Source organism: Salmo salar, chromosome ssa10 (genome assembly GCF_905237065.1).
Source record: "Salmo salar chromosome ssa10, Ssal_v3.1, whole genome shotgun sequence".
Taxonomy (NCBI): Eukaryota; Metazoa; Chordata; class Actinopteri; order Salmoniformes; family Salmonidae; genus Salmo; species Salmo salar.
In genome coordinates this window covers 104,949,502-104,977,420 of record NC_059451.1, presented here as the reverse complement: position 1 = coordinate 104,977,420, position 27,919 = coordinate 104,949,502, and the positions used below count along the sequence as shown (strand labels likewise).

Sequence of the window (27,919 nt, the reverse complement as noted above, 5' to 3'; positions counted from 1 at the left end):
GACTGTGAGGGTCTAAGGTGACAAGCCAAATTTTTCAGCCTCCTGAGGTTGAAGAGGCGCTGTTGCGCCTTCTTCACCACACTGTCTGTGTGGGTGGACCATTTCAGTTTGTCAGTGATAAGAATGCAGAGGAACTTAAAACACTGCTGTCCCGTTGATGTGGATAGGGGGGTGCTCCCTCTGCTGTTTCTTGAAATCCATGATCATCTACTTTGTTATGTTGATGTTGAGTGAGAGGTTGTTTTCCTGACACCACACTCCGAGTGCCCTCACCTCCTCCCTGTAGGCTGTCTCATTGTTGTTGGTAATCAAGCCCACTACTGTTGTGCCGTCTGTAAACTTGATGATTGAGTTGGAGGCGAGCATGGCCACGCAGTCATGGGTGAACAGGGAGTACAGGAGAGGGCTGAGCACGCACCCTTGTGGAGCCCCAGTGTTGAGGATCAGCGAAGTGGAGATGTTGTTTCCTACCTTCACCACCTAGGGGGCGGCCCATCAGGAAGTCCAGGACCCAATTGCACAGGGCGGGGTTGAGACCCAAGGCCTCAAGCTTAATGATGAGCTTGGAGGGTACTATGGTGTTGAATGCTGAGCTGTAGTCAATGAACAGCATTCTTACAAAGGTATTCCTCTTGTCCAGATGGGATAGGGCAGTGTGCAGTGTGATGGCGATTGCATCATCTGTGGACCTATTGGGGCGGTAAGCAAATTGAAGTGGGTCTAGGGTGACAGGTAGGGTGGAGGTGATATGATCCTTGACTAGTCTCTCAATGCACTTCATGATGACAGAAGTGAGTGCTACGGGACGATAGTCATTTAGTTAATTTATCTTTGCCTTCTTGGGTACAGGAACAATGGTGGCCATCTTGAAGCATGTGGGGACAGCAGACTGGAATGGGGAGAGATTGAATATGTCCGTAAACACATCAGCAAGCTGGTCTGCGCATGCTCTGAGGGCGCGGCTAGGGATGCCATCTGGGCCGGCAGCCTCGCGAGGGTTAACACGTTTAAATGTCTTTCTTACTCACGTCGGCCACGGAGAAGGAGAGGGGGGCCCGCAGTCCTTGGTAGCCACTTTGTCTCTATACCGACATTTTGCTTGTTTGATTACCTTGCGGAGTGAATAACTACACTGCCATATTCCCAGTCATCTTTTCATGGTTAACTGCGGTGGTTCACGCTTTTAGTTTTGCGCAAATGCCACCACATGGTGGCATTTCCACGGTTTCTGATTAGGGTAGGTTTTAATAGTCACAGTGGGTACAACATGCACTTCCTTATAAACTCACTCAACAAATAAATGTATATTATTCTGAGGCTGCACCGAACATTTCCCAGTCCACGTGATCAAAACAATCTTGAAGCGTGGATTCCTGAGTGGTCAGACCAGTGTTGAATAGTTCTCATCACGGGTACATCCTGTTTGAGTTTCTGCCTATAGGACGGGAGGAGCAAAATGGAGTCATGTTCAGATTTGCCGAAGGGAGGGCGGGGAGGGCCTTGTATGCGTCGAGGAAGTTAGAGCAGCAGTGATCCAGTGTATTGCCCGCACGAGTGCTACAATCAATATGCTGATAGAATTTAGGTAGCCTTGTTCTCATTTGCTTTGTTAAAATCCACAGCTACAATAAATGCAGCCTTAGGATATATGGTTTCCAGTTTGCATATAGTCCAGTGAAGTTCCTTGAGGGCCATTGTGGTATCAGCTTGAGGGAGGATATACACGGCTGTGACAATAACCGACGAGAATTCTCTTGGGAGATAAGATGGTCAGCATTTGATTGTGAGGAATTCTAGGTCAGGTGAACTAAAGGACTTGAGTTCCTGTATGTTGTTACGATTACATCATGAAACATACACCCCCGCCCTTCTTCCTTGAGAGATGTTTATTTCTGTCGGCACGACCCATAAAGTATCCCGGTGGCTGTACTGACTCCAACATATCCCGAGAGAGCCATGTGGAACAGTATGTTACAATCCATGATGTCTCTCTGGAAAGCAACCCTTGCCCTAATTTTGTCTACCTTGTTATCTAGAGACTGGACATTGGCGACCAATATACTCGGAAGCGGTGGATGGTGTGCAAGCCTCCAAAGTCTGACCAGGACGCCGCTCCGTCTACCTCTTCTGCGGCAATGTTATTTTGGGTCGGTCTCTGGGATCAGATCCATTGCCCTGGGTGGTGGTGCGAACAAAGGATCCGCTTCGGGAAAGTGGTATTCCTGGTCGTAATGTTGGTAAGTTGACGTCGCTCTGATATCCTATAGTTCTTCCCGGCTGTATGTAATAACACTTAAGATTTTCTGGGCTAACAATGTAAGAAATAATACATAAACAGATATGGACTAGAAGCGACTGTGAGAACATTGCCTTTAAACTTCAATCATGCTATAGCACTGAACTTTGGCGATACGAATTAAAAGAGCCCAGAATAATAACAAAAAAAACACCCCAAAACCTAGCCCCAATTCAATAAATCACTATCCCCATTTCAATGAATAACAGAAATACAGTAGGTAGAGCATGTGAGGACTGTTAGCAAGTCACAAAATATCAGTTGTCTTCAGTGGAAGACATTGGTATGGACCCCTGTGGATTTTAGGAGTACTCAATTAGGTACTCAGGATAAATCTGCTGTTTCTCAAACACAACAAAAATGGATGGGTTGTTTTCTGAGTCGACACAGCTGTCGTAGAGGACCTTGCTGGTGCTTTTCTGAGGTGGACGACGGTATGTATGACACCCATTGGTGAACTCTCCAACCAAGACCAGAACCACAAACATGATCTTCTTGCTACTGCTCTGAGATCTTATGTACGCGTTAGAGTATGAGGCATCTCTAGCAAAGTAGCTCCCTGAAAAATAAGAACGACAGCATGTTAGAGACAAATGTTTCAAAAGTCTAGCAGAAACATTTGCTTTTATGTGACTGATATAGCAATAGAGATTCACCTAGGCCATAAAGTGTTCCATTGACACCGCAGGTCCTCCAGTCAAAGTTCTGTTCACAGATGACATCTATGATAGAGGGATCTGTGCCGTGGAACAATTCTCTCTCATCAACCGGTTTCCCTCCATTCTTCTTCATCATCTGTTCCTTCTGCCTAACCACAAGCACACAAAACAATACATTAAAGGGATAGTTCAGCAATTTTACATATTAAGATATTTATTTCCTTACCTTGAACGCAATCTATGGACAAGGAGTGGCTGCAATCCATACATTTGGTTTTGTTAAAACTAGCCACTGCAAACACATGCTTATACAGTAAAACCTCAAAGATACGAACCTCAAAAGTTGCAGACTGACCGGTCAACAAACAGGAAATATCAAAACAGGGACATTAATTAAATTTAGCAAGTTTGAAATGTCATGCCTAAGTATTCTCTTAGCCCTTCACACTGGTTGGAATTGGCCTATATGGATAGGACAACATTTAAATGTGCCTTACAGAACAAATATGAAAAGCATATGTATAACCATGGTAGCGATTTAAAGACAACAGTTTGGAGTTGATGGGAAACTTATTAGACCAAAAGGTCAAAACACAACAGGGTGGCAGGTAGCCTCGAGGTTAGCGTGTTGGGCCAGTAACCAAAAGGTTGCCGATTTGATTATCGGAGCAAACAAAATAAAAATCTATAGCTGTGCCCTTGAGCAAGGCACTTAACCCTAATTTCTCCAGGGGCGCTGTACAATGGTGACCCTGCCCATGACCTCACTCCCTGCGGGTGTCTCAGGGGGAGTTTGGATATCTAAAAAGAAACACTTGTGTGTGTGTAACAGGACAAATAAGCACCCCCCCTTGTGCCCAAATTATTATTGACAGTTCACAAGACTGAAAACAAACACACAGGATTTTACATTTGGTGTACTTTTCGCTGAAAATACTCTGCATACATTCAGTAACATAATAATATTCCTGGGAAATGTGGGGTAAGTGCAACATAAGACAAAAAAATGACAACAGTTTGAGTGAGGACTAACTGCTGTCTCCAAGTGGCCCCACACACCCACACCTCTCCAAAGTGTGCACAGTTCCTAAGTCATTTCAATAAACTTTTATGTCTCAAAGAAGAGTCTTCAACCATAAGGTGTTTGAGCTCTCCTAGCTGTGGCGTTGAGGAACTGCGGCAACTAGTTTGTAGTTGTTTTCTTTGGAATTACAACCCTGCATCCCCGCCATTACACAATTACTGTTGTGAAGAAAATTGGCATTCTGTTCAGAACAATGCAGGGTATGACGTCTTGTCATCTTGTAACTGTACATCAAACATGGTGATCATAAATATTGACTGTATATGTCATCAGTTTAATGATTTGGAAATGTGAAGTGCACATTAATGGACTCACAGGTGTTTGGTTAGCTTGTATGACAAAGCCATATTTATTATAAATCCTCAATATCTCATCTTTCAAAATACAATTTACAGCATTTCCCCTCAATCAAATACAAAATGTACAAAAGTTGCCCAATTAGCAGGAGGGATGACGGCAACTTTTTGTCGCGCGAGGTGCTCAAGTTCAGAGTGGCTCTCAGTCAAAACCCGTACAACGCAGAGTATGAGCAGTGCCCAATTTGGCTGGAGCGCAGAGTTCCAGCCCCCTCGCCCGCTCCAATTTCATTCCAGAAGCACTCACTTCACGAGCTCAGGGCATGCCCGCCCCAGCATAGCCCCTTTCTTTAGCAACTGTCATGGAGTTTGCTAAATATTTTCATAAAGAAACTGATAAAACATTCAGGTGCAAAATCAAGGTGACTTACAAAGATGAGGACCAAGAGAGGGAGTGCAGTGATGTTGTGTCCACAACTAAAGAATCACTGTGGAATCTGAAAAGACATGCATTCCGAAAGCATGATGGTGTACTTACTACGTGCACATGCTAACAGAACAGAATGAAGTGAGTAGCTAGCTATGTGTGTCATTGTAGCAAAGTACTTAGAAACCAAAAAAATCATCTCTTAAAAGTTTTGTTTGTTTTCATTGATTTTGTCCCAATAGGCCTGCTGACATATTACCTCTCAAGGAGCTTTCCGTTTTGATAAGGTTATGTTGCCTAAAATTCTGTTGACCTAGCAACATCAAAAAAGCTATGCATCCCTGCCCAACATGGCAAGAGTAGCCCGAAGGGTGTTTAGCATCCCTAGTGGCTCTGCAAGAGTGGAGAGGGTATTCTCAAATCAAAGCAAATGTTATTGCTCACATACACATATTTAGCAGATGTTATTCTGGGTGTAGCGAAATGCTTCAGTTCCTAGCGCCAACAGTGCAGTACTGTCTAACAATTCAAATCTAAAAGTAAAATAATGAAATAAATATATAAATATTAGGACGAGCAATGTCGGAGTGGCATTAACTAAAATACAGTCGAATAGAATACAGTACAGTGCCTTGCGAAAGTATTCGGCCCCCTTGAACTTTGACCTTTTGCCACATTTCAGGCTTCAAACAAAGATATAAAACTGTAATTTTTTTGTGAAGAATCAACAACAAGTGGGACACGATCATGAAGTGGAACGAAATTTATTGGATATTTCAAAGTTTTTTAACAAATAAAAAACTGAAAAATTGGGCGTGCAAAATTATTCAGCCCCCTTAAGTTAATACTTTGTAGCGCCACCTTTTGCTGCGATTACAGCTGTAAGTCGTTTGGGGTATGTCTATCAGTTTTGCACATCGAGAGACTGAAATTTTTGCCCATTCCTCCTTGCAAAACAGCTCGAGCTCAGTGAGGTTGGATGGAGAGCGTTTGTGAACAGCAGTTTTCAGTTCTTTCCACAGATTCTCGATAGGGATTCAGGTCTGGACTTTGACTTGGCCATTCTAACACCTGGATATGTTTATTTGTGAACCATTCCATTGTAGATTTTGCTTTATGTTTTGGATCATTGTCTTGTTGGAAGACAAATCTCCGTCCCAGTCTCAGGTCTTTTGCAGACTCCATCAGGTTTTCTTCCAGAATGGTCCTGTATTTGGCTCCATCCATCTTCCCATCAATTTTAACCATCTTCCCTGCCCCTGTTGAAGAAAAGCAGGCCCAAACCATGATGCTGCCACCACCATGTTTGACAGTGGGGATGGTGTGTTCAGGGTGATGAGCTGTGTTGCTTTTACGCCAAACATAACATTTTGCATTGTTGCCAAAAAGTTCGATTTTGGTTTCATCTAACCAGAGCACCTTCTTCCACATGTTTGTGTCTCCCAGGTGGCTAGTGGCAAACTTTAAACAACACTTTTTATGGATATCTTTAAGAAATGGCTTTCTTCTTGCCACTCTTCCATAAAGGCCAGATTTGTGCAGTATACGACTGATTGTTGTCCTATGGACAGAGTCTCCCACCTCAGCTGTAGATCTCTGCAGTTCATCCAGAGTGATCATGGGCCTCTTGGCTGCATCTCTGATCAGTCTTCTCCTTGTATGAGCTGAAAGTTTAGAGGGATGGCCGGGTCTTCGTAGATTTGCAGTGGTCTGATACTCCTTCCATTTCAATATTATCGCTTGCACAGTGCTCCTTGGGATGTTTAAAGCTTGGGAAATCTTTTTGTATCCAAATCCGGCTTTAAACTTCTCCACAACAGTATCTCGGACCTGTCTGGTGTGTTCCTTGTTCTTCATGATGCTCTCTGCGCTTTAAACGGACCTCAGACTATCACAGAGCAGGTGCATTTATACGGAGACTTGATTACACACAGGTGGATTCTATTTATCATCATTAGTCATTTATGTCAACATTGGATCATTCAGAGATCCTCACTGAACTTCTGGAGAGAGTTTGCTGCACTGAAAGTAAAGGGGCTGAATAATTTTGCACGGCCAATTTTTCAGTTTTTTATTTGTTAAAAAAGTTTGAAATATCCAATACATTTCGTTCCACTTCATGATTGTGTCCCACTTGTTGTTGATTCTTCACAAAAAATTACAGTTTTATATCTTTATGTTTGAAGCCTGAAATGTGGCAAAAGGTCGAAAAGTTCAAGGGGGCCGAATACTTTCGCAAGGCACTGTATATACAGTCGTGGCCAAAAGTTTTGAGAATGACACAAATATTAATTTTCACAAAGTCTGCTGCCTTAGTGTCTTTAGGTATTTTTGTCAGATGTTACTATGGAATACTGAAGTATAATTACAAGCATTTTATAAGTGTCAAAGGCTTTTATTGACAGTTACATGAAGTTGATGCAAAGAGTCAATATTTGCAGTGTTGACCCTTCTTTTTCAAGACCTCCGCAATCCGCCCTGGCATGCTGTCAATTAACTTCTGGGCCACATCCTGACTGATGGCAGCCCATTCTTGCATAATCAATTCTTGGAGTTTGTCAGAATATGTGGGTTTTTGTTTCTCCACCCGCCTCTTGAGGATTGACCACAAGTTCTCAATGGGATTAAGGTCTGGGGAGTGTCCTGGCCATGGACCCAAAATATCAATGTTTTGTTCCCCGAGCCACTAAGTTATCACGTTTGCCTTATGGCAAGGTGCTCCATCATGCTGGAAAAGGCATTGTTCGTCACCAAACTGTTCCTGGATGGTTGGGAGAAGTTGCTCTCGGAGGATGTGTTGGTACCATTCTTTATTCATGGCTGTGTTCTTAGGCAAAATTTTGAGTGAGCCCACTCCCTTGGCTGAGAAGCAACCCCACACATGAATGGTCTCAGGATGTCTGCAAACTTCATGATTGAGTTGGAGGAGTGCGTGGCCATGCAGTCATGGGTGAACAGGGAGTACAGGAGTGGGCTGAGCACACACCATTGTGGGGCCCCAGTGTTGAGGATCAGCAAAGTGGAGGTGCTGTTTCCTACCTTCACCACCTGGGGGGCGGCCCGTCAGGAAGTCCAGGGCGGTGGTCAGACCCAGGGCCCCGAGCTTAATGATGAGCTTGGAGCGTACTATGGTGTTGAAGGTTGAGCTGAAGTCAATGAACAGCATTCTTACATCGGTATACTTCTTGTCCAGATGGGATAGGGCAGTGTGCAGTGCGATGGCATTGTCTGTGGATCTATTGGGGCGGTAAGCAAATTGAAGTGGGTCTAGGGTGTCAGGTAACGTGGAGGTGATATGATCCTTAACCTCTCTTGGGTAGGGGACAGTATTTTGACGTCCGGATGAAAAGCGTGCCCGTAGTAAACTGCCTGCTACTCAGGCCCAGAAGGTAGGATATGCATATTATTAGTAGATTTGGATAGAAAACTCTTTAGAAAACATGTTTCTAAAACTGTTAGAATGATGTGAGTATAACAGAACTCATATGGCAGGCAAAAACCTGAGAAAAAACCCAACCAGGAAGTGTGGAAATCTGAGGTTTGTAGTTTTTCAAGTAATTGCCTATCCAATATACAGTGTAAATTTGGTCAGATTGCACTTCCTAAGGCTTCCACTAGATGTCAACAGTCTTTAGAACGTTGTTCCAGGCTTCTATTGTAAAAGGGGAACGAATAAGAGCTGTTTGAACCAGTGGTCAGGCTGAAAGCCTTTCGTTAAGTCACGCACGCGGCCGTGACCACGAGCTCCGTTCCCTTTCATTTCTAAAGACAAAGGAATTGTCAAGGTTGGAATATTATTGAAGATTTATGATAAAAACATCCTAAAGATTGATTCTATACATCGTTTGACGTTTCTACAAACTGTAATGGAACTTTTTTGACTTTTTGTCTGGACTTAGTGCCTGCGCCTTGTGCATTTGGAATAGTGAACTAAACGCGAACAAAATGGAGGTATTTGGACATAAAGATTAACTTTATCGAACAAAACAAACATTTACTGTGGGAGTGCATTCCGATGAAGATCATCAAAGGTAAGTGAATATTTATAACACTATTTCTGACTTTTGTTGACTCCACAACATGGCGGGTATCTGTATGTCTTGTTTTGGTGGCTGAGCGCTGCACTCAGATTATTGCATGGTGTGCTTTCACCGCAAAGCTTTTTTTGAAATCTGACACAGCGGTTGCATTAAGGAGAAGTTTATCTATAATCCTGTGCATAACACTCGTATCTTTCATCAAAGTTTATGATGAGTATTTCTGTAAATTGATGTGGCTCTCTGCAAAATCACCGGCTGTTTTGTAGGCATAACATTACTGAACATAACGCGCCAATGTAATATAAACTTTATCGAACAAAACATACACGTATTGTGTAACATGAAGTCCTATGAGTGCCATCTGATGAAGATCATCAAAGGTTAGTGATTAATTTTATCTCTATTTCTGCTTTTTGTGACTGCTCTCTTTGGCTGGAAAATGGCTGTATGTTTTTTTGTGACTAGGCGCTGACCTAACATAATCGTATGGTATGCTTTCGCCGTAAAGCATTTTTGAAATCAGACACTGTGACTGGATTAACAAGAAGTTTATCTTTAAAATGGTGTATAATACTTGTATGTTTGAGGAATTGTAATTATGAGATTTCTGTTGTTTTGAATTTGGCGCCCTGCAATTTCACTGGCTGTTGTCGACGTGGGACACTAGCGTCCCACATATCCCAGAGAGGTTAACAAACTATAGTTTTGGCAAGTCTTTTAGGACAACTACTTTGTGCATGACAAGTAATTTTTCCAACAATTGTTTACAGACAGATTTTTTCACTGTATCACAATTCCAGTGGATCAGAAGTTCACATACACTAAGTTGACTGTGCCTTTAAACAGCTTGGAAAATTCCAGAAAATGATGTCATGGCTTTAGAAGCTTCTGATAGGCTAATTGACATCATTTGAGTCAATTGGAGGTGTACCTGTGAATGTATTTCAAGGTCTACCTTCAAACTCAGTGCCTCTTTGCTTGACATCATGGGAAAATCAAAAGGAATCAGCCAAGACCTCAGAAAAATAATTGTAGACCTCCACAAGTCTGGTTCAACCTTGGGAGCAATTTCCAAACGCCTGAAGGTACCACGTTCATCGGTACAAGCAGTAGTACGCAAGTATAAACACCATGGGACCACACAGCTGTCATACCACTCAGGAAGGAGATGCATTCTGTCTCCTAGAGATGAACTTACTTTGGTGCGAAGAGTGCAAATCAATCCCAGAACAACAGCAAAGGATCTTGTGAAGATGCTGGAGGAAATAGGTACAAAAGTATCTATATCCACATTAAAATGAGTCCTATATCGAAATAACCTGAACAACCTGCTCCAAATCCGCCATAAAACCATATGGCAGAGATCCATAAAACAGCCAGACTACTATGGATCTCAGACGATACGACAGGTTGAACAGGCTAGTAATAGGGGTTGCAACAATTTCGGCAGATAATTTTAGAAAGAGAGGGTCCAGATTGTCTAGCCCATCAGATTTGTAGGGATCCAGATTTTGCAGCTCTTTCAGAACATCAGCTATCTGGATTTGGGTGAAGGAGAAGCAGGGGGGGGTCTTGGGAAAGTTGCTGCGGGGGGGTGCAGAGCTGTTAGCCAGGGTAGGGGTAGCCAGGTGGAAAGCATGGCCAGGTGGAAAGCATGGCCAGCCGTAGAGAAACTCTTACTGAAGTCCTCGATTATCGTAGATTTATCGGTGGTGACAGTATTTCCTTGCCTCAGTGCAGTGGGCAGTTGGGAGGTGGTGCTCTTATTTTCCATGGACTTCACGGTGTCCCAAAACTTTTTGGAATTAGTGCTACAGGTAGCAAATTTATCTTTGAAAAAGCTAGCCTTAGGAAAGCTAACTGACTGTGTGTATTGGTTCCTGACTTCCCTGAAAAGTTCCACATCGCAGGGACTGTTCAATGCTAATGCAGTACTTCACAGGATGCTTTTGTGCTGGTCAAGGGCAGTCAAGTCTGGAGTGAACCATTTTTTGAATGGGGCATGCTAATTTAAGATGGTGATGATAAGCACTTTTAAAGAATAACCAGGCATCCTCTACTAACGGGATGAGGTCAATATCCTTCCAGGATACCCGGGCCAGGTCGATTAGAAAGACCTGCTTGCTGAAGCGTTTTTGGGAACGTTTGACAGTGATGAGAGGTGGTAGGTTGACCGCGGACCCCTTACGGACGCAGCAATGAGGCAGTGATCGCTGAGATCCTGGTTGAAGACAGCAAAGGTGTATTTAGAGGGCAAGTTGGTCAGGATGATATCTATGAGGGTGCCCATGTTTACGGATTTAGGGTTGTACCTAGTAGGTTCCTTGGTAATTTGTGTGAGATTGAGGGCATCTAGTTTAGATTGTAAGACGGCCAGGGTGTTAAACATATCCCAGTTTAGGTCACCAAACAGTACGAACTCTGAAGATAGATGGGGGGCAATCAATTCACATATGGTGTCCAGGGCACAGCGAGAGACATTTCTGGAAAGGTGAAAGACATTTCTTGCCCTTCTTGATTATCTCTATCCATTACAGGGGATCTCTGCTGTTACTGACACTTCCTACGCCTCCCATGGGCTCTCAGAAGGCGGCAAAAAGCTGAATCGTGGCTTTGCAGGCTCTGGCTGAAAAAAAGTAGCGCGTTTGGATAGTGGCTGGTCACAGTACTGTGAGACTCAGGCGCGTGCCCGAGTCGACCCCATGCTTTGTTTTCTTTCGTCTGTTTACCTAAACGCAGAGTCCCGGTCGGAATATTATCGCTTTTTTACGAGAAAAATGCCATAAAAATTGATTTTAAACAGCGGTTGACATGCTTCGAAGTACGGTAATGGAATATTTAGAAATCTTTTGTCACGAATTGCGCCATGCTCGTGACCCTTATTTACACTTCGGATAGTGTCTTGAACGCACGAACAAAACGCCGCTGTTTGGATATAACTATGGATTATTTTGAACCAAACCAACATTTGTTATTGAAGTAGCAGTCCTGGGAGTGCATTCTGACGAAGAACACCAAAGGTAATCAAACTTTTCTAATAGTAAATCTGACTTTGGTCAGGGCTAAACTTGGTGGGTGTCTAAATAGCTAGCCGTGATGGCTGGGCTATCTACTCAGAATATTGCAAAATGTGCTTTCACCGAAAAGCTATTTTAAAATCGGACACCTCGATTGCACAAAGGAGTTCTGTATCTATAATTCTTAAAATAATTGTTATGTTTTTTGTGAACGTGGATTGTGTTACTCAATAAATTTGGTGTAAAATTATCTTGCAATCATTTGGGCATGACATTTTAAACATGCTAAACAGGGAGGATATACTTTTTTAGTACAAAAATGCAAATACTAATGTCTCCAGTTGCTAGTCAAAACCAAAGTGTAGATTGCAGTCACTCCTTGTCCGGGTATGTACTGAATTTGCATTGGGGACGATGTAAGGAAACAAATATCATTATGTAAATATGCTAATGTTGCATGTACCAAACCACTGCAAGATTCGATGCCAACTTACAATACAAAACTCTGCAAGCCAAGGTCACCGTAGTTACTGTTATACTACAGAAACCCATGTGGTCTCAAGAAGGCAGTGCCCCGATGCTAAGCTAGCTACAGTATGACTAGCTGCTATCCACTACCCACCCAGAAGAAAACCTGATGAAAGCAGCACAGATGTCAAAATGTTGGTATCTATTCAATTTATTGCACAGAACTCAGGACCTCTGCTTCACAAAAACACGTAACTGCCCCTCTGAAGCGTTCCAACTCATCACGCTATTGAAAAAGGCCTTCAACGGCACAAGGCTGAGGATTGAGTCTCAGTAGATCTACTAGACACCAGTTTTTCAACTGAATACAGCAGTCTACAAAACATACCACTGGAAGACCCTCCAGAGTGAGGGGTTCTGGATCCGTTTGATGCTGTGGATGGTGCTGCTGGCCATGGTATGTTTGAATAGCTTCTCCAACTTTTGGTACTCTTCTATCTGGCTTGAGAGTGGAACCAGCTGAAGGAAACCACAGATTACTTTATTGAGTGAGATGTCTCTATGGGAAATATTCCACACTAATATTAATATCACTAATATGGAAAATCTATATCGATATCAGTTGCAGTTTTTCAATCCGATATCGATATATAGCATTGCAACTGTGAATGTTACATTTTCTTTTCACTTTCACGGTTTTGTGAAGTCCAGAAAACGGCTTGCTAATTGCCCATTAGGCCAGGTGAAAATGTTCTGGGGGCTTAACCTACCCAACCAGTTTGAATAAAATGGTAAGCCCATTGATGGCCCATCAGTTGGAAATTAAGTATGCTAAATTGAGAGGCAGAGAAAGGTTTTTGTGCCTGCAGGAACAGTCATGTATGCTATTTTACTTAATGGTGTAGGACAACATCAAGGATAAACCGATATCCCTTGCTCAATTCGATATCATATTGCATTATCGATATTGGTGCCTACCATTATAATAGTGTCAAAGCAAATCAAATGGTATATGTCAGGTGTCGAAAACCACAGTTTCAGACTACAGTGAAATGCCTGTGTGCTCACGTGTGTTTCATGTAAACTCAACTAAATTAAACAGTACAGTATCACTACATAGTACCTTGTAGTCTGTGGCGTCAGACAAGACTCCTTTGTCCCAATGTGGAGGGACAGTCACAGAGGAACTGGAGCTCTCAGACTCACTAACACAGAGACAAAAGAAGAAACAGGAAATTCAACAGGGAAATTCCAATAGATAAGGGTTGGCTTCTAGTTTGGCTGATTCAGACACAGATATCCAATAGGCCTTCCTGAATCCTCAGTACTATTTGGCCAACTACTTCATTTGGTTCTGGGGTAGGACGGGGAGATGTGAAATTTGGGTGAGTGGCATACTTCACATTACATTCATTACAGACATACATTACAACCATGAAGAACAATACCTCTTCAGCTTGGCATTCACATCTTCCTTAGAGAGAAAACGGGGCCTTCGACAAATTGCTTTTTTGGTTGTAAATATAATATTCTGCTGATGCATCTCTGAAACAGAAACAATATTTATGATAACATATTTTAACAGGTTGTTAGCCAATAAAGAGCTGATTAACTGCTGAATTACTATATATCAGTGACAAGGGGTATACCTTTGAGATTGAGAATGTACTTCTGACCTCCAGATTCAAATGGAATCTCGCTGTCAGAGTCTGTTTGGTAAGCATTCTCCAGGGTCTGGGAAATGACAGAGGCCACATTCCCCTCACCACCCTGCACAGAATAAGACCACAGTTTAGGTCAACTCAAAGAGGGTGGAGTAAAGTCACAATAAAAACCACACCCATGCATATTCAGCATTCAGACTGACCTCATGGCCATACTCTATCCACTGGCCACAGTCATCTCTCCAGTACCACAGCCACTCTGTTGTGAGGATGAAGTAAGGGGGTTTGGTGACGGATGAAATAGTGGACAGACGACGAACTGGAGGGCTTCCACATGTCATGGTGAGGAAGTTCACAGGCTTACTTCCACCACTGAGGGCAACACAGTTGAACAACAAAATAAGTTGTTTAAAAAAGGTAATATACTCTATCTAATAAAACACTAACATATCTTAAATCTGGTATGACAGGTAACAAAAATCCACACCAAACCTGATATGATGACAACAGTACCTTGTGTCATTTTGTGGGTTACAGTAGGCCTTCTCAATCTCCTCTACATTGTCCAGGTCTCTCCAAGTCACTCCATCTAAGATCTGCCATTTGTAAGGCAGATGGTAGTGGACACGGACACATGTGTCTGACAACACAACCACAGAAACATGTAAACACACTACTGTAAACAGAAATGTTGATAATAAAGTATGTTTAGGTTGATGTTACCTTTGAAGCTGCAGCGACTGCGGATGGAGAAGAGGCAGATTTCATTTCTGTCAGTCTCACTGGTGGAGCTGGAGGAGGGCTGTTGTTTCTCAGCTGGCTTCATGACTGGAGCAAGGGAGGGTGCTACAGCTAAACACAGGACAGACACGGTTACTAAAGCACTGTTTGCATGGATTCTCTGTATTCATGGATTCTACCTTGTCATTTCCTTACCAGCTGGATTTTCTTGGTGAGTGATGATGAATTTATTCTTGTAGATATTGTGGAGGATCTTGATGTTCTCTTGGCTGAATCCTCTGCTATTTAGAATCTTCATTGCAGGGGCATCGAACGTGTGGGCCCTCTTACATCCAGCACCAAACCTACAGTCACCCTGGAGGAAGTGCAGGCAGAGGTGGAGTTTTGTGCAGCTGCTTTTAAACTTGCAGATGCCATGCTCACCAACGCGCTTGTTGTAATGGGAGCAGATCTGGAAGGAGTTGAAAGGAGATGGTCAAACATCCAGAGCGCATACTACATGCAATTAACACCTGGCTTACTCTTTTTCCATATCAGTTGGTGCTGGAGCTACAGTATTACCCCAGTGCTAACCTATCCAATCTTTTTAGATAAACTGTACATTAATTGTTAAGGGTAATTTTGGGGGCCACCCACCTCAGGCATCAGGTAGGGGTCGTTCTGCAGCAGAAGTTGGAACAGCTCTGCCTCCTCCAGGTCATGGTGACCCACCTCACTTATAATAGCTGCGTTGTGTGGGGAATCTAGACGGTGGGCCTTTTTGCACTTGTTCCTAGAGTTTAAAGAGACATGCAAACAATGTTTGAGTACACAGACATAAGATGTGCAAATGAAACCAAGACAACAGAAGACAGGTTTGTCAGGTCAACAAATGCTGTAGGCTGCTCAGCAAAAATATGTTAGCTACTTTATCTATTCAATCAAATGTATTTATAAAGCCCTTTTTACATCAGCCGATGTCACGAAGTGCTATACAGACACCCAGCCTAAAACCCCAAACAGCAAGCAATGCAGATGTAGAAGCACGGTGGCTAGGAAAAACTCCCAAGAAAGGCAGGAACCTAGGAAGAAACCTAGAGAGGAACCAGGCTCTGAGGGGTGGCCAGTCCTCTTCTGGCTGTGCCAGGTAGAGATTATAAGAGTAAATAGCCAAGATGTTCATAGATGACTAGCAGGGTAAAATAATAATCACAGTGGTTGTAGAGTGTGCAACAGGTCAGCACCTCAGGAGTATTCACTAACAAGTCCAATCAAAGCTTGTCTGATACTCATTTTGCATGAGATATCCAATTAATGAGTTACAGAGCCAGTTACATCAGGGGTGTATTCATTACATCTTGCAATGGAAACAGTTTACCGCTTAAGAACCAAAAGAGGAGGCACCTACCTGAATTTGTAGGATAGAAACTCTCGTTTTTATTGCAAAACGTTCTGTTTGGAGTAAAAGATTTGTTGCAGAATGTTTTACCACAGAATCGGCATAATGAATATACCCCAGGTAGCTGACCTGTGTTTGTGGTCAAAGTGTGCATGGAAAGACCCGTTTCTGGGTTGAAAATTCCAGATAACTTTCCAGCAAACAAACAATTCTCGGAAGTTATCAATACATTCTTGTCACACATACACGCAGGGTGTGAAGCAGTGTACGTTGGGAAATTAACACGGTATTCAGACGGCATGAACGGGTTTGTATACCCAGCGTGATCGGGTTAAGTATTCGATGACACTTACCTGGGAACGAACAGCTTCCCACTGGGCACAGAAGTCAATTCATTGTCTATTCCACGTTGGTTTAATGTCATTTCATTGAAATGATGTGGAAACAATGTTGATTCAACCAGTGTGGGTTAACTCTAATTGCGCCTGTAAGTCGCTCTGGAAAAGAGCGTCAGCTAAAAATCGTTCATTTTATTGCACTTGACAGAACGCAAGATTTTAGCTGGTCCCATCAGAGAACATGGCACACATTAGCCCTATGCTAACTCACTAGGTGTAAGTGATTATATCCCTGAACAAATTCTTCATCAGCTTATCAAATATCTTAGACTTTATATCCACCAACCATTGGCATTTCTAAAAATTAAACCTACAAATTCAAGGTTTACTTTTGTTCGTTGGTCTATTTAATTGACGCATCCTTGACTAGGTTACTAGCTACTACTAACGTTTTCGCATATGACAAAACCCCACGTTTTTGTTTATCCATTTCACACACATCCATATGCTTAAGGAAAAAAATAAATGTATGTTTATCGTACATTGTAAAAAAAGAAAAAGACGTAGAGCCTTATGGATTTGTCAAATAGTAGTCATTTAGGCTATCATCATCACTTCTAGGTGGCACACACTGCTAAAGCTGTTGACTTGAAATTGATAGTGCACTTAAAACCATGGGTTCGTGACCCCCCTCATATTTATGCTGCAATTGTTTGTATCGGGGGGCTAGGCTCAGCCTGTTATATCTGGAGTATTTATCCGGTCTTATCCAGTGTCCTGTGTGAATTTAAGTTCTCTCCCTCTCTCTCTCCGAGGGCCTGAGCCCTAGGACCATGCCTCACGGAACCCAAACTAGCTGCGCGCGTGTGCCATCGTGCATAAATGTATTTTGTCCCCCCACACCAAACGCAATCACGACACGCAGTTTAAAATATCAAAACAAACTCTGAACCAATTACATTAATTTGGGGACAGGTCGAAAAGCATTAAACATTTATGGCAATTTAGCTAGCTAGCTTGCACTTGCTAGCTAATTTGTCCAATTTAGCTAGCTTGCAGTTGCTAGCTAATTTGTCCTGGGCTACTCCGACAATTAATCCACACATAAAACGGTCAACCGAGTCATTGCTAGTCATCTCTCCTCCTTCCAGGCTTTTTCTTCTCTTGACTTTATATTGCGATTGGCAACTTTCATAAATTAGGTGCATTACCGCCACTGACCTCGTTCGTCTTTCAGTCACTCACGTGGGTATAACCAATGAGGAGATGGCACGTGGGTACCTGCTTCTATAAACCAATGAGGAGATGGGAGAGGCAGGACTTGCAGCGCGATCTGCGTCACAAATAGAACTGACTTCTATTTCAGCCCTTGGCAACGCAGACACTCGTTGGCGCGCGCGAGCAGTGTGGGTGCAGTGATTGAATAACATACATTTCTACATTTATTTTGCAACGCGAGCGGTGTAGTCAGTGTGTCATGGACTACCTGGCCTGATGACTCCTTGCAGTCCCCAGTCCACCTGGTCGTGCTGCTGTGCCAATTTCAACTGTTCTGCCTGCGGCTATGGAACCCTGACCTGTTCACCGGACGTGCTACCTTGTAATGGACGTACTGTTTGACACTCTCTCTCTCTACCGCACCTGCTGTCTTTAACTCTGAATGATCGGCTATGAAAAGCCAACTGACATTTACTCCTGAGGTGCTGACCAGTTGCACCCTCTACAACCACTGTGATTATTATGATTATTATTATTAGACCCTGCTGGTCATCTATGAACGTTTGAACATCTTGGCCATGTACTGTTATAATCTCCACCCGGCACAGCCAGAAGAGTACTGGCCACTCCTCAGAGCCTGGTTCCTCTCTAGGTTTCTTCCTAGGTTCCTGCATTTCTAGGGAGTTTTTCCTAGCCACCGTGCTTCTACATCTGCATTACTTGCTGTTTGGGGTTTTAGGCTGGGTTTCTGTACAGCATTTTGTGACATCGGCTGATGTAAAAAGGGCTTTAAATACATTTGATTGAAAGCGTTTTTGATTGAAGAAAAAAATTATAATTCACTGCCGGTCCTTAGTGCTCGATCCAAAATGCATGTGACAAAGTGGATGATTATAATAATGATAGTTGCTTTGATGATCAGAACGTGCTGTTGGACTGAAGTATGTGTTGCGGCTACTTCCAAGCGTTGGAACACGTCCAACTAGGTCAACAATTTCAATTGGCTGATGCAGAACTTGTTCCAGGACATAATCATTGCCACCTGGTGAGGTTAGCATAGGGCTAACGTGTGCTTTGTTATCTGATGAGACCAGCTACAATTTAGCATTGTCAAGTGCAAGTAAAGCATTTTTATTTTGTATATTTTTTTTTTCTTTAATAACAAATCATTTTACCCCTTTTTCGTGATATATCCAATTGGTAGTTAGTCTTGTCCTATTGCTGTAACTACCGTACGGACTCGGAAGAGGCAAAGGTCGAGAGCCATGCGTCCCCCGAAACACAACCCTGCCAAGCAGCACTGCTTCTTGACACACTGATCGCTTAACCCGGAAGCCAGCCGCACCAATGTGTCGGAAGAAACACCGTACAACTAGCGACCATGTCAGTGTGCACGCGCCCAACCCGCCACAGGAGTCACTAGAGCGTGATGTGACAAGGACATTCCGGCCGGCCAAACCCTCCCCTAACCCGGATGACGTCAGGCCAATTGTGCTACACGTCATGGGTCTCCCGGTCGCGGCCAGCTGCGACACAGCCCGGGATCAAACCCGGATCTGTAGTGACGCCTCAAGCCACTGCGCCACTCGAGAGACCCATAAATCAACTATTTGAATTGGCTGATGCACATTTTGTGCTAGAGAAACTGTTTAAATCTAAATGGTTTCTTATGTTCGTAAGTATGGCCCCGGTGTATTTCTTGATTTCATTTCACTCAACAGTGATGCAGTTCTCAAAAATACACTTTTGGGGTATAATGTATTGAAAATGTAACTTTTTTCAGGCTCACCAGATGTCCACCTTCCCGGTACATTCAAGTCAAACGTATGTGTGTCGCACTCGTAGTTAAGTCAAAATCGGTCTTAACGGTGGTGCATGCATCGTATGATTTAAAGGTCCATATTTTAAAGACTTTTCCAGATAGACTTTATACTTGTCCAAAAGTCTTCCTACATTGTGTTGGTAGTCCAGTGAAGCCGCGGCAGCCCTGCTCAAAGACTTTCACCCTCTGTTGTTTCTGACAGGTTAGGCCTGTGTTGCTGACAGATTAGGCCTATGTATGTATGTATGTATGTATGTATGCATGCACACGCTAATCTAATGGGTCAGTTAATAATAACAGATGTGGGGTCAGTTTCCCGAAAGCAAAGTAATACTTTCTGCCAACAACCCAGCCGCAAGAGAGTAATAACTGTAAAATCAATGTTTGCAGGTCAATCACCTTTGCGTAAACTAACAAAATTCCTTTGCTGATCTAGGGTAGGAGTGGGCTAGACAAACAATTGTCAAAAGAGATAAAGTAATACTTTAGCTACAAAGATTTTGGGAAGCTCAACTGTGATTTATGTTGTTGATCACCTTTGTTTGTGATAATCTCTTAACCCAAATGATTGTGATAGATGCAAGATGTGTGTCCAAAATAAGGTTCACTTTCTTTATTAATTTCTATTAATTTGAGTAATACTTCTGAGTTCTGCACGATCTCGCACTCCACAGCAGATGTAAGTAAAACCTTTAAACAGGTTAACATTCGCAAAGCCAGATGGAATATCAGAACGTGTACGCAGAGCATGCGCTGATCAACTGCCAAATGTCTTCACTTACATTTTCAACCTATCCCTGACCCCTGTAATACCATCTTGTTTCAAGTGCCCAAGAATGCAAAGGTAACCTGACTAAATTACTATCGTCCCCCAACACATTATGGAGTACCACTCTCCATATTTTCAAGTATAGTGGTGGCTGCATCATGTTATGGGTATGCTTGTAATCGTTAAGGACTTGGGAGTTTTTCAGAATCTTTTTAAAAATGGAACGAAGCTAAGCAAAGGCAAAATCCTAGAGGAAAACCTGGTTCAGTCTACCTTCCACCAGATACTGAGAGATGAATTCAGCAGGACAATAACCTAAAACAAGGTCAAATGTACACTGGAGTTGCTTACCAAGAAGATGGTGAATGTTCCTGAGTGGCCCAGTTACTGTTTTGACTGAAATCTACTTGAAGAATCTATGGCAAGACCTGATATTGGTTGTCTAGCAATGATCAACAACCAATTTGACAGAGCTTGAAGAATTTGTGTGTATATATATATATATATATATACACATATACTGCTCAAAAAAATAAAGGGAACACTTAAACAACACAATGTAACTCCAAGTCAATCACACTTCTGTGAAATCAAACTGTCCACTTAGGAAGCAACACTGATTGACAATAAATTTCACATGCTGTTGTGCAAATGGAATAGACAACAGGTGGAAATTATACGCAATTAGCAAGACACCCCCAATAAAGGAGTGGTTCTGCAGGTGGTGACCACAGACCACTTCTCAGTTCCTATGCTTCTTGGCTGATGTTTTGGTCACTTTTGAATGCTGGCGGTGCTTTCACTCTAGTGGTAGCATGAGACGGAGTCTACAACCCACACAAGTGGCTCAGGTAGTGCAGCTCATCCAGGATGGCACATCAATGCGAGCTGTGGCAAGAAGGTTTGCTGTGTCTGTCAGCGTAGTGTCCAGAGCATGGAGGCGCTACCAGGAGACAGGCCAGTACATCAGGAGACGTGGAGGAGGCCGTAGGAGGGCAACAACCCAGCAGCAGGACCGCTACCTCCGCCTTTGTGCAAGGAGGAGCAGGAGGAGCACTGCCAGAGCCCTGCAAAATTACCTCCAGCAGGCCACAAATGTGCATGTGTCTGCTCAAACGGTCAGAAACAGACTCCATGAGGGTGGTATGAGGGCCCGACGTCCACAGGTGGGGGTTGTGCTTACAGCCCAACACCATGCAGGACATTTGGTATTTGCCAGAGAACACCAAGATTGGCAAATTCGCCACTGGCGCCCTGTGCTCTTCACAGATGAAAGCAGGTTCACACTGAGCACGTGACAGACGTGACAGAGTCTGGAGACGCCGTGGAGAACGTTCTGCTGCCTGCAACATCCTCCAGCATGACCGGTTTGGCGGTGGGTCAGTCATGGTGTGGGGTGGCATTTCTTTGGGGGGGCCGCACAGCCCTCCATGTGCTCGCCAGAGGTAGCCTGACTGCCATTAGGTACCGAGATGAGATCCTCAGACCCCTTGTGAGACCATATGCTGGTGCGGTTGGCCCTGGGTTCCTCCTAATGCAAGACAATGCTAGACCTCATGTGGCTGGAGTGTGTCAGCAGTTCCTGCAAGAGGAAGGCATTGATGCTATGGACTGGCCCGCCCGTTCCCCAGACCTGAATCCAATTGAGCACATCTGGGACATCATGTCTCGCTCCATCCACCAACGCCACGTTGCACCACAGACTGTCCAGGAGTTGGCGGATGCTTTAGTCCTGGTCTAGGAGGAGATCCCTCAGGAGACCATCCGTCACCTCATCTGGAGCATGCCCAGGCGTTGTAGGGAGGTCATACAGGCACGTGGAGGCCACACACACTACTGAGCCTCATTTTGACTTGTTTTAAGGACATTACATCAAAGTTGGATCAGCCTGTAGTGTGGTTTTCCACTTTAATTTTGGGTGTGACTCCAAATCCAGAACTCCATGGGTTGATAAATTGATATATATATATATATATATATATATATATACACACACACACACATTAAAAAAAGCGTAATAATAGTCGGCCGATTAATCGGTATTGGCTTTTTCGGGCCTCCAATAAATCGGTATCGGCGTTGAAAAATCATAAATCGGTCGACCTCTATTACAAAGTGTGCCATTTTTCAGATGTTGCCCTCCTGGAGTTAGACAGTAACAGCATCACTGCTATTAGCTTCCCGACATACATACATACATACATACATACATACATACAGTGGAATGCCGTTTGGGTCTTTGCGTGTCAAAAAAGGTACAGTAGCACTGTTAAAGCTGTACAAAAAACGTCTGCAAACACCGGCCACAATACCGCGTTGGTAATAAAACATTTGTTTGACCGCAACGTTTGGGGTAGCTAGCTTTAGCTTGGTACCTAGCTAGCACCAATACAACCAGCCTGAAAACAATGACCAGTAGAAAGTGCAGTCATTTTCATTATGCTACTTAACCATGTTGCCCAAAGCTAATGTTATAAGCAGCCAGCTAGCTTCATCTGGCTAGTGAGGCTCGACCGGAACGGGTTGTGTTGTGAAAATAGCCACAATAAGGATTTGGCACAATAGCTGAATAGTGTTATTTGACGTGCATCTTTTTTGACACACAAAGACCCAAACGGTGTTCCATAGAAATCCTGGTTGAGAATGAAATGACTGAAAACAGCAAGTAAGTGAAAGAAATAGGTTTTGATTATGTTTTACTGGTAATGAGACATACGTAAATGCCAACAAAATAACTTTTATGTGTGTGTGTGTGTAACCTTTATTTCACTAGGCAAGTCAGTTAAGAACAAATTCTTATTTACAAATGACATCCCGGACGACGCTGGGCAAATTGTGCGACGCCCCTTGGGACTCCCAATCACGGCCAGATGTGATACAGCCTGGATTCAAACCAGGGACTGTAGTGACGCCTCTTGCACTGAGATGCAGTGCCTTTGACCGCTGCGTCCGTGTGTGTGTTAACTATTTAACTGTTCTAGAATGCTTAAAAGGCCACTAAAATGTTAAATATCCATCATCTTTTTTTGCCAAGGAAAATATTGGATATCGGTATCGACCAAAAATGTCATATCGGTGCATCACTAGTTTTAACTGAGGGGAGAAGGGCTCTATCTAAAAACAATAAGTAGGAGATGCGCGAGTCGGCTTGATGAACATGACAAAAGTAGGAGAAGTCTTTTGTGACCGGGTGGAGGAAGCACCATGGATCAACACAACCCATTTGGGTCACGAGTGTAGAAAGAGCTTTTGCCATCCCGGAAGGAGTAAGTGTTCTGAGATCAGACCGGTCAAGTCTTGGTTCAATAACACAGTTAAGGTCCCCGCCAAAGATGAGGCGGTGGGTTTCAAGATTAGGGAGAGGCTAAAAGACGTCATAAATCTAGTGTCATCCCAGTTAGGGGCGTAAACAGTCACAAGTACTACAGGGGTTTGGAAGAGGGTGCCACTAACTATTGTATAACGTCCTCCAGGATCTGAAATGATCTGTGAGGGTGAAAACTGCACTTGTTTGTGAATTACTATTGCTGTTCCCCTGGCTTTGCCGTTAAAAATTTGAATGAAAAACCTGTCCAATCCATGCTTTACACAATCTAGTAATGGTCGTACAGTAGGTGCGTTTCTTGAAGAAATGCAATATCAGTATCCAGGCTTTTCAGATATGAAAATACTCTGGAGCGCTTCATTTTCTCCCCACAACCACGAATGATCCATGCACCAGTCTGACTGAAAGTCCTAAAGTACCATCCTGACTTGTTGTTGAACTAGACATTAATCCTTTTAAGAGAAGTCAAATTGAGAGAGGAGCAGCATGAGCAAAACATCTGAATAAGAAAATAAAATAAAAAAAAGCAGAGCACAAGAATCTTTGGATAATGCCAACGTACCCCCTAGACACACAAATAGCACAACAACCTTCAAAGAAAAAATACAAATCCTAAACTCGTCATTATGAACGAGACGAGCAGCAGAAATTATCTTACTCAGCATCAGTTGATTACCCTACATGTGCAGTGAGGTCAAACCAATCTTGGAAAAAAGTTACATAACGCCCTTGAAAAAAATAATAATTATATGTCAATAGGCAAGTGTACATTTTGGGTTTAGGTCACACTTTAAACAACGAGTATAACCTTCAGCTTCAGTTATTGAAAAATGTTAACAGTGATTTGTGGCATTTCAATGGCCATAAAATGTGTCCTCCACTAGGTGTCGCCACAGGGCTAAGTAAATAGATGTTTCAAATTAACCAGTAGGCTATAAAAAGGGTCAGCCCCTGTATCGGTAAATTGTTGAACGTCGTTAATAACAGGGAACAATTCAATAAGAGTATCCAAACGGACAATTAGCATTTTGGATATGTACAATTAAGCTGACGAACCGTGGGTCTAAACTTCAGCTAGTGCAACAATTAAACAAGAGTACAATTGGAAGAGAGGAGTGATAGTATTAGACTCCAATGTCGTAGTTGAGTCCAAGATAAAGGGAATGTAACTGAGGACCGTCAGTGACCAACCTCAACAATCATGGCCGACGTAAATCACGGTAGTTCAGTGTCCATAAAAATAAACAGCAATATTTGTTTCAAAATTGTATACATCAAGTAGACCAATGAAAAATGTATATACACACAAATATTGGTGGACAGGATCGGTGTCTAACTAGCTAGTAACATTGGTATCCAAAATGACCTAAAGGCTGTCAAATCTGCAATGGAGATTGCCATTAGTGCAAATTCAAAGCCTTAGTAAAATGAAAAAAAAATCTAAATGTTGCGCTTTTACCAGCGATTGTCTTTAATTAAGACACTAAAACAAGATCAAATGGAAGTTTAAAGAGCAGTGAGAAAGTATAGTATGTAATTGTCAACAACAGAAATGAGTTATGTGCTGCTTCAAACATACCTACTGTAGCCAGCAAGCTTTAGCATAGGATTGTTTCACGAGAAATGGACCGATAGATGGCCATAGATGTATGTAGCCTAGTGTCCACACCGGCACTAGAAAGGACGATACTCACATAATACAGACGGGTGAGAAATCGTCCCAATTCAGGCATTTAATGTATTTCAGGCATTCAATGTATGCGCTGTCGGTAGAAGGACTCAGCTGCCTTATTACCAAAGTGGTATTGTAATCACATCATTCGTGTCCAGTGTATGCATAGTTGCCGACTTTTTTTCTACAGCTTTTACAATGCTACTGATCGTAGTGGTGGCGCTTGGATTGCACGCACAAATTCAACACACACACACACACACACACACACGCACACACACAAGATTCTATAATAGAATTGTGTTATTTGACGTGTCAAACGACCCTGGGTTTATAAGCGCGGATACCGACTCTGCCGCTCGAGCAAGCTTTTGAGGCAGTCGATAGCGCGCTGTTTCATTGCATTATCTAACGCGCCAAATAGTGTTATTTGACGTGTAACTTGTCTTTTTTGACACCCAAAGACCCAAACGGCGTTTAATCGTCAAGTACCCAAGCTGGGTGACCTGCTTAAATTAGCTAACTTGCTAGCTACTGTACTTCGACACAAATGAGAGTACACCTCACTGACTATTTTACTCGCCCTACTAGAACCCCTAGCAAACCTGGTGGCTGTTTTCATGTTATCTAAAGCTTTGGTGACAAACTGTGTTACTGGCAACAATTTAACAACGCTTTTTTGCTCATATTCAACCAGTGTTGCGCCTTCGTAAATGAATCAGTTATTCTGCGCCCTGGCACACTCATACGAGAGTGCTCTGAATTCGGAGTAGATAGCCAGAGTGAATTTACGAACGCATCTTAATTAAAATAGGCACTACAAATGTAGCTAAATTACGGTGCCTGTTGCTACACCGAAATTATCAACATACTGGACTCATAACTAAGTTGTATTTACAGATGCTATGAAACATCTGCAGACCCACTGTATATAGCCTATGCGATAAGAAACTTGATAGCCTACATATAATAGTCTAAAAGAGCATGGCACTTACCCGTACTTGCAGTTACCGCATACAAAGTGGCTGCATATGTGTAAATTGTCGCACTGATGACACTCTTTATGAGAGGTTTGACAGACTCGTAGTGAAGTCTTAGCAACAATAACACTGTCCTGGCTCATAACACGACCTGAAGCCTTTTCTTTGCCTTCACTGATGGCATATTTTCCGCTGTCACGAAGTATTCCAAGTAGGACCTCATCTGCACAAGTGAACTTTTGACCAACGATCTGGTCAAGCTGCTTGAAGTCCAAACATCCTTGATTTCCACAGATAATTTTTGTAACATATTGAGACACTACAGACGACATCGTGTTTTAGTAGGCACCTGGTATCTTTATGCTCATCACCTCACCCTAAATGTGTATGTCGTCAGTTCCACTTCTGGAGAAACGAAACTGACAATCAAAGCACCTGCCCTTTAAAGTTAAATCCATGCTGTTGTAACAGGAAATTAGGAAAGCTAAGGCTAGCTTTTTCAAGCAGAAATGTGCATCCTGTAGCACAAACTCAAAAAAGTTCTGGGACACTAAAGTCCATGGAGAATAAGAACACCTCCTCCCAGTTGCCCACTGCACTGAGGCTAGGAAACACTGTCACCACTGATAAATCCACTATAATTGAGAATATCAATAAGCAATTTTCTTAGGCCTGCCATGCTTTCCACCTGGCTACCCCTACCCCGATCAACAGCCCTCCACCCCTCACAGCAACTCGCCCAAGCCTCCCCCATTTCTCCTTCACCCAAATCCAGATAGCTGATGTTCTGAAAGAGCTGCAAAATCTGGACCCCTACAAATCAGCCGGTCTAGACAATCTGGACCCTCTCTTTCTAAAATTATCTGCCGAAATTGTTGCAACCCCTATTACTAGCCTGTTCAACCTCTCTTTCTTATCATCTGAGATTCCCATAGATTGGAAAGCTGCTGTGGTCATCCCCCTCTTCAAAGGGGGAGACACTCTAGACCCAAACTGCTACAGACCTATATCTATCCTACCCTGCCTTTCTAAGGTCTTCGAAAGCCAAGTTAACAAACAGATCACCGACCATTTCGAATCCCACCTTACCTTCTCCGCTATGCAATCTGGTTTCAGAGCTGGTCATGGGTGCACCTCAGCCACGTTCAAGGTCCTAAACGATATAATAACCGCCAACAATAAGAGACATTACTGTGCAGACGTATTCATAGACGTGTCCAAGGCTTTCGACTCTGTCAATCACCACATTCTTATCAGCAGACTCAACAGCCTTGGTTCTCAAATGATTGCCTCGCCTGGTTCACCAACGACTTCTCTGATAAGAGTTCAGTGTGTCAAATCGGAGGGTCTGTTGTCCGGACCTCTGGCAGTCTATGGGGGTGCCACAGTGTTTAATTGTCAGGCCGACTCTCTTCTCTGTATACATCAATGATGGCGCTCTTGCTGCTGGTGATTCTCTGATCCACCCCTATGCAGACAACACCATTCTGTATACCTCTGGCCCTTCTTTGGACACTGTTAACTAACCTCCAGATGAGCTTCAATGCCATACAACTTTCCTTCCATGGCCTCCAACTGCAAGCAAAACTAAATGCATGCTCTTCAACCCATCGCTGCCCACATCTACCCACCCGTCCAGCATCACTACTCTGGACGGTTCTGACTTACAGCATCTCACAAAAGTGAGTACACCCCTCACATTTTTGTAAATATTTGAGTATATCT

At 43.1% G+C, this 27,919-nt stretch overlaps 1 protein-coding gene across 1 annotated transcript; it reads right to left on the bottom strand.

Annotated features, from left to right (window-relative positions):
- Nucleotides 1-1,657: 1,657 nt before the first annotated feature.
- Nucleotides 1,658-26,602, bottom strand: LOC106561394 (protein mono-ADP-ribosyltransferase PARP12). The gene is made up of 12 exons (XM_014125331.2): nt 26,210-26,602; nt 15,329-15,464; nt 14,888-15,143; nt 14,675-14,803; nt 14,465-14,591; nt 14,155-14,323; nt 13,937-14,057; nt 13,736-13,832; nt 13,411-13,492; nt 12,676-12,806; nt 2,953-3,104; nt 1,658-2,855 (listed from the first exon to the last, which is right to left on the bottom strand). Exons 1-12 carry the CDS (start codon nt 26,524-26,526, stop codon nt 2,599-2,601), a joined length of 1,974 nt encoding a protein of 657 aa, XP_013980806.2. The 5' UTR covers nt 26,527-26,602; the 3' UTR covers nt 1,658-2,598.
- Nucleotides 26,603-27,919: the final 1,317 nt, after the last annotated feature.